Source organism: Pristiophorus japonicus, chromosome 6 (assembly GCF_044704955.1).
Source record: "Pristiophorus japonicus isolate sPriJap1 chromosome 6, sPriJap1.hap1, whole genome shotgun sequence".
In the NCBI taxonomy this organism is placed as follows: Eukaryota; Metazoa; Chordata; class Chondrichthyes; family Pristiophoridae; genus Pristiophorus; species Pristiophorus japonicus.
Genome location: NC_091982.1, coordinates 266,854,936 through 266,868,193, shown reverse-complemented (window position 1 = coordinate 266,868,193; position 13,258 = coordinate 266,854,936). Strand labels below are relative to the sequence as shown.

The following is a 13,258-nucleotide window of genomic DNA, read 5'->3' as shown; positions in this document are numbered from 1 at the left end:
GTTCCATGGCCGTGAGGCTGGTATGAGTGGATGTCAACACCAGTTTCGCAAGCTGGCCAACATCTGCTCTCGGGGCGCGCCTTAAAGGGGAGGGTGCTAATATCCTGGGCCACCATCTTTTTTTGATTTCTGACTCTCGGGTTGGCGCTACGATGGGTGGCCCTCGCGTCGTCCAGGCCACCATCCTGTAGCCTGGCATTCTGTAGTGGCGGCCATTAGAGGCCTTATAGAGTGCACAGCAGCCCTCCCCTTTAAGCCAAGGGGAGGGGCGTTGAAGCACGTCAGCACAATGTGGAGCATCCGCGTCGCTCTTCCCTCACCGCCACAGTAGCGCCCTGGTAACTGCTCCCAAAGGAAGTGGAGCGCGTGAGAATGTAAGCTGAATTCAGCGGCGGGGGCAGGACCTCTGCATCAGGCACGGAAAGTCCCGGCCCCAGAAGGTTACCGCCCCCAATTGGGCCACAGGGCAATTTCACCCCCTGTGTGTGTGTGTATGTAAGGGGGGGGCTGTGGGGGCAGCAGGGCGGGTCCAGGGGTGGTGGTGTATTATGTACAAATACGTTGGCTCCGAAAATCCACGGAAAATCCTCCGAAATTTGGCGTAAGTGCCTTCATCCGTACTGCCTTAGTGAGAAGGCACATGGGTTTTCAGGGCAATGTTTCCAAATATTCATAGCCCAAAATGAGACAAACTATAATAAAAGATTCACAATCTTTGCACTTAAAGTGAATGGTGATTTTATTTAATATATTGCTTTCTCGTTTTAGCTTGACTAAAGACCTTGAAAACATGACAATTTCTCAAAACCTGGATCAAGTGTGTCCACAAGTTGCAGTGAAATCAAATCAAATCAATTCTACTGACAGTCGTACTGGATGGGGACTAGTTTCATATCAAAGTAAGACATTATATGAATAAATCACTCAATAATAAAATGTGCAAAATAATATAAAATTTGCACATATGAAATCAGAGAGAACATTTTTGATGTTTCTTGAAACAAACTTGAAATTGTTTATTTCTTGTCAAATATATGAATTACATTTGATTTGGTAATAAATTGTTGTATTTTGTATCAGCCTCAGATTCACTGTGAATAAGGCCACTGGCGACCTGCTGGTATTATATAAAGCACGCGAGTTTTCTTCTTCTTGTTGCATTAACAAATCCAATGAACAGTAATCACTGCAGAAGCATCAATTTGATTGAAACTTTTTTGAAAATCCTCAAATATAACAATACTCCCAATCCTAACTCTACATATCTATAAAATATCCAGAAACATTTCTCATATTGTATCCATCATTGTGTGATGGTTACATAATTTGTACGTGCATTACATAAGAACATAAGGATGTCTCGGAGCGGGTGCAAGACATTCTGAAATGGGAGGGAGAACAGCCAGTTGTCGTGGTGCACATTGGTACCAACGACATAGGTAAAAAAAGGGATGAGGTCCTACGAAAAGAATTTAAGGAGCTAGGAGCTAAATTAAAAAGTAGGACCTCAAAAGTAGTAATCTCGGGATTGCTACCAGTGCCACGTGCTAGTCAGAGTAGGAATCGCAGGATAGCGCAGATGAATACATGGCTTGAGCAGTGGTGCAGCAGGGAGGGATTCAAATTCTTGGGGCATTGGAACCGGTTCTGGGGGAGGTGGGACCAGTACAAACCGGACGGTCTGCACCTGGGCAGGTCCGGAACCAATGTCCTAGGGGGAGTGTTTGCTAGTGCTGTTGGGGAGGAGTTAAACTAATATTGCAGGGGGATGGGAACCTATACAGGGAGACAGAGGGAGACAAAAAGGAAGCAAAAGCAAAAGACAGAAAGGAGATGAGGAAAAGTGGAGGGCAGAGAAACCCAAGGCAAAGAACAAAAAGGGCCACTGTACAGCAAAATTCTAAAAGGACAAAGGGTGTTAAAAAAACAAGCCTGAAGGCTTTGTGTCTTAATGCAAGGAGCATCCGCAATAAGGTGGATGAATTAATTGTGCAAATAGATGTTAACAAATATGATGTGATTGGGATTACGGAGACGTGGCTCCAGGATGATCAGGGCTGGGAACTCAACATCCAGGGGTATTCAACATTCAGGAAGGATAGAATAAAAGGAAAAGGAGGTGGGGTAGCATTACTGGTTAAAGAGGAGATTAATGCAATAGTTAGGAAAGACATTAGCTTGGATGATGTGGAATCTATATGGGTGGAGCTGCAGAACACTAAAGGGCAAAAATCGTTAGTGGGAGTTGTGTACAGACCTCCAAACAGTAGTAGTGATGTTGGGGAGGGCATCAAACAGGAAATTAGGAGTGCATGCAATAAAGGTGCAGCAGTTATAATGGGTGACTTTAATATGCACATAGATTGGGCTAGCCAAACTGGAAGCAATACGGTGGAGGAGGATTTCCTGGAATGCATAAGGGATGGTTTTCTAGACCAATATGTCGAGGAACCAACTAGGGGGGAGGCCATCTTAGACTGGGTGTTGTGTAATGAGAGAGGATTAATTAGCAATCTCATTGTGCGAGGCCCCTTGGGGAAGAGTGACCATAATATGGTGGAATTCTGCATTAGGATGGAGAATGAAACAGTTAATTCAGAGACCATGGTCCAGAACTTAAAGAAGGGTAACTTTGAAGGTATGAGGCATGAATTGGCTAAGATAGATTGGCTAATGATACTTAAGGGGTTGACTGTGGATGGGCAATGGCAGACATTTAGAGAACGCATGGATGAATTACAACAATTGTACATTCCTGTCTGGCGTAAAAATAAAAAAGGGAAGGTGGCTCAACCGTGGCTATCTAGGGAAATCAGGGATAGTATTAAAGCCAAGGAAGTGGCATACAAATTGGCCAGAAATAGCAGCGAACCTGAGGACTGGGAGAAATTTAGAACTCAGCAGAGGAGGACAAAGGGTTTGATTAGGGCAGGGAAAATGGAGTACGAGAAGAAGCTTGCAGGGAACATTAAGGCGGATTGCAAAAGTTTCTATAGGTATGTAAAGAGAAAGAGGTTAGTAAAAACAAACGTAGGTCCCCTGCAGTCAGAATCAGGGGAAGTCATAACGGGGAACAAAGAAATGGCAGACCAATTGAACAAGTACTTTGGTTCAGTATTCACTAAGGAGGACACAAACAACCTTCCGGATATAAAAGTGGTCAGAGGGTCTATTAAAGAGGAGGAACTGAGGGAAATCTTTATTAGTCGGGAAATTGTGTTGGGGAAATTGATGGGATTGAAGGCCGATAAATCCCCAGGGCCTGATGGACTGCATCCCAGAGTACTTAAGGAGGTGGCCTTGGAAATAGCGGATGCATTGACAGTCATTTTCCAACATTCCATTGACTCTGGATCAGTTCCTATCGAGTGGAGGGTAGCCAATGTAACCCCACTTTTTAAAAAAGGAGGGAGAGAGAAAGCAGGGAATTATAGACCGGTCAGCCTGACCTCAGTAGTGGGTAAAATGATGGAATCAATTATTAAGGATGTCATAGCAGCGCATTTGGAAAATGGTGACATGATAGGTCCAAGTCAGCATGGATTTGTAAAAGGGAGATCATGCTTGACAAATCTTCTGGAATTTTTTGAGGATGTTTCCAATAAAGTGGACAAAGGAGTACCAGTTGATGTGGTATATTTGGACTTTCAGAAGGCTTTCGACAAGGTCCCACACAGGAGATTAATGTGCAAAGTTAAAGCACATGGGATTGGGGGTAGTGTGCTGACGTGGATTGAGAACTGGTTGTCAGACAGGAAGCAAAGAGTAGGAGTAAATGGGTACTTTTCGGAATGGCAGGCAGTGACTAGTGGGGTACCGCAGGGTTCTGTGCTGGGGCCCCAGCTGTTTACATTATACATTAATGATTTAGACGAAGGGATTAAATGTAGTATCTCCAAATTTGCGGATGACACTAAGTTGGGTGGCAGTGTGAGCTGCGAGGAGGATGCTATGAGGCTACAGAGTGACTTGGATAGGTTAGGTGAGTGGGCAAATGCGTGGCAGATGAGGTATAATGTGGATAAATGTGAGGTTATCCACTTTGGTGGTAAAAACAGAGAGACAGACTATTATCTGAATGGTGACAGATTAGGAAAAGGGAAGGTGCAACGAGACCTGGGTGTCATGGTACATCAGTCATTGAAGGTTGGCATGCAGGTACAGCAGGCGGTTAAGAAAGCAAATGGCATGTTGGCCTTCATAGCGAGGGGATTTGAGTACAGGGGCAGGGAGGTGTTGCTACAGTTGTACAGGGCCTTGGTGAGGCCACACCTGGAGTATTGTGTACAGTTTTGGTCTCCTAACTTGAGGAAGGACATACTTGCTGTTGAGGGAGTGCAGCGAAGATTCACCAGACTGATTCCCGGGATGGTGGGACTGACCTATCAAGAAAGACTGAATCAACTGGGCTTGTATTCACTGGAGTTCAGAAGAGTGAGAGGGGACCTCATAGAAACGTTTAAAATTCTGACGGGTTTGGACAGGTTGGATGCAGGAAGAATGTTCCCAATGTTGGGGAAGTCCAGAACCAGGGGTCACAGTCTAAGGATAAGGGGTAAGCCATTTAGGACCGAGATAAGGAGAAACTTCTTCACCCAGAGAGTGGTGAACCTGTGGAATTCTCTACCACAGGAAGTAGTTGAGGCCAATTCACTAAATATATTCAAAAGGGAGTTAGATGAAGTCCTTAGTACTCGGGGGATCAAGGGGTATGGCGTGAAAGCAGGAAGTGGGTACTGAAGTTTCATGTTCAGCCATGAACTCGTTGAATGGCGGTGCAGGCTAGAAGGGCTGAATGGCCTGCTCCTGCACCTATTTTCTATGTTTCTATGTTTCTATAAGCAATAGGAGCAGGAGTAGGCCATTTGACCCCTCGAGCCTGCTCCGCCATTTAATAAGATCATGGCTGATCTGATCATGGATGTAGCTCCACTTCCCCGCCCGCTCCCCATAACCCTTTATTCCCTTATCGCTCAAAAATCTGTCTATCTCCGCCTTAAATATATTCAGTGACCCAGCCTCTACAGTTCTCTTGGGCAGAGAATTCCACAGATTTACAACCCTCTGAGGGAAGAAATTCCTCCTCATCTCAGTTTTAAATGGGCGGCCCCTTAGTCTGAGACTATGCCCCCTAGTTTTAGTTTCCCCTATGAGTGGAAATATCCTCTCTGCATCTATCTTGTCGAGCCCCCTCATTATCTGATATGTTTCCAGTGGGGTTCCGCAGGGCTCAGTACTGGGACCCTTGCTTTTGTGGTATTTATCAACGATTTAGATTTGAATATAGGGACTATGATTAAGAAGTTTGCAGACGACACTAAAATTGGCTGTGTGGTTGATAATGAAGAGGAAAGTCATGGGCTGCAGGAGGATATCAATCTACTGGTCAGGTGGGCAGAGCAGTGGCAAATGGAATTTAATTCAGAGAAGTGTGAGGTAATGCACTTTGGGAGGGCTAATAAGGAAAGGGTATACACATTAAGCGGTAGGCCACGTAATAGTGTAGATGAACAAAGGGACCTTGGAGTGCTTGTCCACAGATCCCTGAAAGTAGCAGGCCAGGTGGGTAAGGTGGTTAAGAAGGCATACGGAATGCTTGCCTTTATTGGCCGAGGCACAGAATGTAAGAGCAGGGAGGTTATGCTTAAATTGTATAATACTTTGGTTAGGCCACAGCTGGAGTATTGCGTGCAGTTCTGGTCGCCGTATTTTAGGAAGGACGTGATTGCACTAGAGAGGGTGCAGAGGAGATTTACTAGGATGCTGCCTGGAATGGAGAATCTTAGTTATGAGGACAGATTTGATAGGCTGGGTTTGTTCTCATTAGAACAGAGGAGGTTGAGAGAAGACCTCATTGAGGTGGACAAAATATTGAGGGGCCTGGACATAGTGGATAGTAAGGGTCTATTTCCATTGGTGGAAGGGTCTGTAATGAGAGGGCATAATTTTAAGGTGGTTGGTGGAAGGTTTAGAGGTGATTTGAGGGGGGGGCTTCTTTACGCAGAGGGTTTTGGGGATCTGGAACTCGTTGCCTGGAAGAGTGGTGGATGCAGAAACCCTCACCACTTTTAAGGGATGGTTGGATGGGCACTTGAAGTGCAGTGACCTGGAGGGTTACGGACCGAGAGCAGGTAATTGGGATTAGACTGGATGACCTTTTGTTGGACAGAGCAGATATAATGGAGCAGGAAATAGAATACGGCCAGGGTGATCTCCTGGACTAATTTCGATCACCTCGGTGGGTCGGAGAGGAATTTTCCCAGATTTTCTTTTCCTAAATTGGCCTGGGTTTTTATCTGGTATTTGCCTCTCCCAGGAGATCCCATGGCTCTGGTTGGGGTGGAGTGTAGAATGTTTCAGTATAAGAGGTGTCGCAGTTGTGGTGAGGCGGATTGATTAGCCTGGGTGCTCTTTGCCTTCCCATCATTGTTCATAGATTTACATGTAACCTTTAGGGCTGCTGACCAAGGGCCGTATGGCTCTTTGTCGGCCGGAGCGGAGATGATTGGCCAGATTGGCCTCCTCATGCGCTGTAAATTTCTATGTTTCTATGTTTCTAAGATCACCTCTCATTCTTCTGAACTCCAATGAGTATAGGCCCAACATCCTCAACCGATCTTCATAAGTCAACCCCCTCATCTCCGGAATCAACCTAGTGAACCTTCTCTGAATAGCCTCCAATGCAAGTGTATCCTTCCTTAAATACGGAGACCAAAACTGTACGCAGTATTCAAGGTGTGGCCTCACCAATACCCTGTATAGTTGTAAGGTCCAAGGATGTCCCATCCTCCATCATCGAACTGCGTGCACTCGGAGGCCGAACTCCAAGCCTTCGGCAATACTTTCACCGAGGCGTGCAAGAGCATGAGCCTTACACTAAACATCCGTAAGACAAAGGTCCTCGACCAACCTGCCCCCACCACACAGCATTGCCCCCCCGCCAGTTATCGAAATCCACGACGAGGCCTTGGACAATGTGGACCACTTTCCATACCTCAGGAGCCTAATGTCAAAAAGCGCAGACATCGATGACGAGGTCCAACACTGCCTTTAGTGTGCCAGTGCAGCCTTCAGTTGCCTGAGGAAGAGAATGTTTGAAGAGCAGGACCTCAAACCCTGCACCAAGATCATGGTCTACAGAGCAGTGGTGATACCTGCCCTCCTATATGGCTCAGGGACATGGACTATGTACAGTAGGCACCTTAAAACACTGGAGAAGGACCACCAACGCTGCCTCTGCAAGATCCTGCAAATCCATTGGCAGGATAGGCGTACCAACATCAGTGTCCTCACTCAGGCAATATTCCCAGCATCGAAGCACTGACCACGTTCGATCAGCTCCGCTGGATGGGCCACATTGCCCGCATGCCTGACACGAGATTCCCAAAACAAGCGCTCTAATCGGAGCTCTGATATGGCAAGCGAGCCCCAGATGGGCAGAGGAAACAATTCAAGGACACCCTCAAAGCCTCCTTGAAAAAATGTAACATCCCCACCGACACCTGGGAATCCTTGGCCCAAGACCACCCAAAGTGGAGGAAAAGCATCCGGGAAAATGCTGAACACCTCGAGTTTCTTTGCCAAGAGCAAGCTGAAGCCAAGCGTTGACAGCAGAAGGAGCGTGTGGCAACCCAAGCACTCCCCCACCACCCGTTCCTTCAACCACCTGTGACAGAGACCGTAGGTCCCGCATTGGACTCTTCAGTTACCTGAGAACTCATTTCTTGTGTGGAAGCAAGCCATTCTCGACTCCAAGGGACTGCCTAGAATGATGATGATGTACCGTTGTAGAAAATAGGAGCATGAGTAGGCCATTCGTCCCTTCGAGCCTGCACCGCCATTCAATATGATCATGGCTGATCCTCTATCTCAACACCATATTCCCGCTTTCTCCCCATACCCCTTGATGCCTTTTGTGTCTAGAAATCTATCTATCACCCTCTTAAATATGTGAGAGAGAATTCCACAGGTTCACCACCCTCTGAGTGAAAACATTTCTCCTCATCTCAGTCCTAAATTTCCTACCTCTTATCCTGAGACTGTGACCCCTTGTTCTAGACTTCCCAGTTCCGGGGAAACATCCTCCCCGCATCCAGTCTGTCTAGACCCGTCAGAATTTTATACGTTTCAATGAGATCCCCTCATTCTTCTAAACTCCAGTGAATATAGGCCTAGTCGACCCAATCTCTCCTCATACGACAGTTCTGCCATCCCAGGAATCCGTCTGATGATTTTTCGCTGCACTCCCTCTATGGCAAGTATATCCTTTCTTAGGTAAGTAGACCAAAACTGCACACAATACTCCAGGTGTGGTCCTACCAAGGCCCTGTATAATTGTAGTAAAACATCCTTGCTCCTGTGCTCAAATCCTCTTGCAATGAAGGCCAACATATCCATTTGCCTTCCTAACTGCTTGCTGCACCTGCATGTGTGCTTTCAATGACTCTGCTTGATTGAATTATGCTTTTCCAAATGTCCTGCTACTGCTTCCTTAATAATGGATTCCAGCATTTTCCCAACGGCAGATATTAGGCTAACTGGTCTATAGTTTCCTGCACTCTAGTAGAGATATTCAAAATTATGAATAAGTAAAGTAAACCAAGGAGAAAGTATTTCCGTTCGTTGGTGGGCCGGTAACTAGAAGGCATAAATTTGAGATTTATCACCAAAAGAGCGAAGGGAGAATTTAGAATAGTTTTTGTTTAGAGGGTTGTCACAACACGGAATGGCCTACCAGAAGCAAAATCCATAAAAATGTTTATAAAGGATGTAGCTAAATAGTTGAAAACAAAATTTTATGAGTACGGGCAAAGAAGAGGGTAATGCACTTGGTGGAGAACTCTTTCGGAGAGGCATTACAGTGGCAATGGGCTGAATGGTGTGCTATAACATTACATTCATCATCATCATAGGCAATCCCTTGGAATCGAGAAAGACATGCTTCCACTCCTGAAGTGAGTTCTTTGGTGGCTGAACAGTCCAATATGAGAGCCACAGACTCTGTCACAGGTGGGACAGATAGTTGTTGAGGGAAGGGAAGGGTGGGACAGGTTTGCCGCACGCTCTTTCCGCTGTCTGCGCTTGATCTCTGCATGCTCGCGGCGATGAGACTCGAGGTGCTCAGCGCCCTCCCGGATGCACTTCCTCCACTTAGGGCGGTCTTGGGCCAGGGACTCCCAGGTGTCAATGGGGATGTTACACTTTATCAGGCTTTGAGGGTGTCCTTGTAACGTTTCCGCTGCCCACCTTTGGCTCGTTTGCCATGAAGGAGCTCCGAGTAGAGCACTTGCTTTGGGAGTCTTGTGTCTGGCATGCGGACTATGTGGCCTGCCCAGTGGAGCTGATCGAGTGTGGTCAGTGCTTCGATGCTGGGGATGTTAGCCTGGATGAGGACGTTGATGTTGGTGCACCTGTCCTCCCAGGGGATTTGTAGGATCTTGCGGAGACATCGTTGGTGATATTTCTCCAGCAACTTGAGGTGTCTACTGTACATGGTCCATGTCTCTGAGCCACACAGGAGGGTGGGTATTGCTACAGCCCTGTAGATCATGAGCTTGGTGGCAGTTTTGAGGTCCTGGTCTTCAAACATTCTTTTCCTCAGGTGACCAAAGGCTGCACTGGAGGCGGTGTTGGATCTCGTCGTCGATGCCTGCTCTTGTTGATATATGGGAAGTGGTCTACGGTATCCAGAGCCGTGCCGTGGATCTTGATGATTGGGGGGCAGTGCTGTGTGGTGAGGAGAGGCTGGTGGTGGACCTTTGCCTTACAGCAACCTCCGATGTCTCCCGCCAATCTCCGCTGATCTCCGACGTCTCCCGGCAACCCCCGGCAACCTCCGACAACCTCCGATGTCCCCCAGCGACCTCCGACGACCCCCGACATCCCCCAGCGACCTCCGATGTCTGCCGCCGACCTCCGACGTCTCCCGGCAACCCCCGGCAACCTCCGACAACTTCCGACGTCCCCCAGCGACCTCCGATGTCTGCCGCCGACCTCCGACGTCTCCCGGCAACCCCCGGCAACCTCCGACAACCTCCGATGTCCCCCAGCGACCTCCGACGACCCCCGACATCCCCCAGCGACCTCCGATGTCTGCCGCCGACCTCCGACGTCTCCCGGCAACCCCCGGCAACCTCCGACAACCTCCGACGTCCCCCGACAACCTCCGACGAACCCCGACATCCCCCGGCGACCTCCGATGAACCCCGACATCCCCCAGCAACCTCCGATGACGTCCGACGTCCCCCAGCGACCTCCGACGACCCGCAATGAGTCCCACGAATTCGGACCATCCGGGCCAACTGCAGGCCTCCCATCGCTGACCTCTGACGTCCCCCGCACCTGGACCTGGACATTGGGCCTCTGCTCCCACCCTCCAGCGACGATCGGAACACCTTCTGCGACAGACGACCTCCCCCTCACTGACGACCGGGTCCCCCTCTCTCACATCGGCGACTGTCCTCCCCTCCTCCTTCAGCGACAACTGGAACTCTCCTTCCCGACTGGTGGCCTGGCCTCTTCTCCAGCTTCAATAACATTACATTACAACCTACCTCTGCTCTAATGGCCCAGAAATCCCAGTGGGCTGCTTCCCGCGAGCGATCGGGTAAAGAACTTTAAAAAAACTGCGCAGTTACTTTATCCTGCTGCAGCCACGTGAGTTCCCGGTCCTGAGGCCTCCTCTGACTGCGCATCGCAGTGCAGGCCTGGAGCTGCAGTCACATGGCTCTGGGCAGCCAATCAGGTAAAGTATGTTCTCATTCATCATAACGGGAATTCCCTAAGTTGGAGTTCCCATTATTATGAATGCGAAATAGCCCCCAAACACACACAACCAATAATAAAAAATAGAAAAAATACACCACATATTTTTATTAATTTAAATTAAAGTTATTTATGTATTTAAAAAATGTACGTTTTTTCGATTTTTAAAAATGTCTTTTAAATTATGGTTTAAAATAAACTTACCATAGTGGGGAGGGTTTTTAAACAATAAAATGTGTTTTTGTCATTTTATTTTAAAATGTGTTTGTGTATTTTAAAATTCTTATGCCAGTAAAAGTTGGCAAAAGTTTTGAGGACATTTGCTGGGTTAGATATGGGTAAATATCGCAATCTTGCCCTTGTGAATGTTCTCGCTCCCGAGATACAGAAGCTCTGTCAAGCTCTAGCTTGACAAATTGGAAAAGCCGGTTTTCAGCACATGCGCATTGTGCGCTGAAAACCAGCTTTTGCGATGCCTTCCCAGGTCCTTACACACTCCATACAGACCGACCCGAGGAGGCCAGAATTTCTGCCCCATCTCCTTATGTGGCTCGTTGTCAAATTTTGTTTGACAATGCTCCTGTGAGGTGATGGATGTTTTGCTGTGTTGGGGGCACTACAGAAATACAAGTTGTTGTTGTAAAACATGATCGAGTCCTGGTGGATCTGGGTCATGTCCCAAACTCCACCCTCACTCATCCTACTGCACCTCTGATGTGCCTGACAGGCTCAGGAATTTCGGGAGCTACTATCTCTTTAAAAAACATTTTGATTCTTTCCACGGTAGCATAAAAATAACTTGTGAAACTTTGCTCCTTTGTCAAGCGAAATCCTTTCCCCTTGCCACCTCTCAGATAGGGCTTGATTTATTATGGAAAGACTGCAAAGGAAGGGAATTATTTTTTCGGTCATTGATTCAGTTCAGTTTAACTATCTGAGGATTGCAGCAGCTTTTTCCTTTCATCGCCTTAAAACAGCTCCACTGTTGCTGTGACTTAAAAAAAATAGAGTTCTTCACATTCATCTAAATGGACTTATTATCATGGGATTAGAAAATAAATTCTGCAGTAAAATTCTTATTTGAATGCATTTAGAATTCAAACAGCCTTATTTCCTCCTTTCCTTGCACTAACCAGCTTTCAGTTCAATGCTGGATTCCCCATCTGGATTAATGCCAAAGCTGATTTAGATTTTGAGAGCTTCTCCTATGACATCCTCATGAAAGGGGAAGCTACAAGAAGGATGTACCATGTAGGGGGAAAATTATAGGGCTATGGGGAAAGGGTAAGGGAATGGGACTAATTAGATGGCCCTTTCAAATGCACAATGGGCCAAATGGCCTCCTTCTGTGTTGTGTCCTTCTACATGACCTTGAAAGATCAGGGGTCCACTCCACCAGTGCTAATGCAGCAGAACCGAAATCTTACTCACCATAGACATTCCTGTCCCAAATCCCAGGGAGGTGGTCATTTGCACGACTGGGGAAGGTGTATTATGCTTGCAAGGGTGTACCAACGGTGCCCACCCGAAACCACTGCACTGAACGCCGCAGCAGGCTAATGCTTCCTAATTGTGGTCTTGAAGAAACTGCTCCTCTTCTGTGCTTCTGCTCCCAATGGCACATCTTTGGGACGCTCATTGATCCCTCCGCGAATCAATTACTTTTCTCTAGTAAATGTTTGGAGCCTTTTAGCAGGCATCAGCGGGTTTCACATGTAGCTGACACGAGTTTTGTTAAGACATGGAGGTTGTAAAGGATGGAAATCCTGGAGCAGCCAGGGAAATTCTCCAGTCGTGCCCTCTTGATGTAGGGTGAAAGATCCGCCCATGATCACCCCCTCAGGAAAATGGTGGAATGAAAAACACGGTGAATCCTGGTTCCACCTTATTTTTCGTCATCTGATCTGGAGATCTGTTGGGGTTCCACTTTGGCCCCACTCAGAATTTGGGGGCATATCATTCTATGCTCTGCCCTTATAGCTTCTAGATGGATGCTGAATTAGTTAGGAACAGCTGACTTACATGGGATACCATGATTTCTACTACATTATAGTTATCAGCGAAGTACTGATCAATTAATTGTCATGTTTATACATTGTTTATAGATATAACACCCAGCATGCTTTCACTTTGAAAAATTACAGCATGATCATAGCTGTTTAAATTTATAATTATTTCTTCCCTGCATGTCTCTATTCTTCATCATCCAGTAAGGTAGATATAACTCAAAAAGTCAAGGCCTTACAACTGCTTTGTGATTACCTACTTATGCTGTCTGTTCAATAAGTTGATATTTAATCACATGTATTGTTAAGAACCCATTAACAGGATGTTATGCATTTCACCCCTTGTAACCTGCATCACACCTGACCACCAGAGGGCCTACCTGTTGGAGTCCCAAGGGATCCCAGCATCCCTTGGGAGTACAGTATATAAGCAGGCCACCCACGAGGTACCTGCACTCTGGAATCTTATTAAAGGAGCTAAGGTCACA

General features: G+C 46.9%; 1 protein-coding gene across 1 annotated transcript in view; it reads left to right on the top strand.

Moving 5' to 3' along the window:
• Positions 1–13,258, top strand: part of LOC139266315 (adhesion G-protein coupled receptor G7-like) — a 108,535-nt gene that overhangs the window by 42,201 nt on the left and 53,076 nt on the right. The window contains exons 5-6 of the mRNA XM_070884136.1: positions 769–899; positions 6,320–6,339. Of these exons, the coding sequence (XP_070740237.1) occupies positions 769–899; positions 6,320–6,339 (151 nt within the window). The remainder of the gene's footprint in view (positions 1–768; positions 900–6,319; positions 6,340–13,258) is intronic.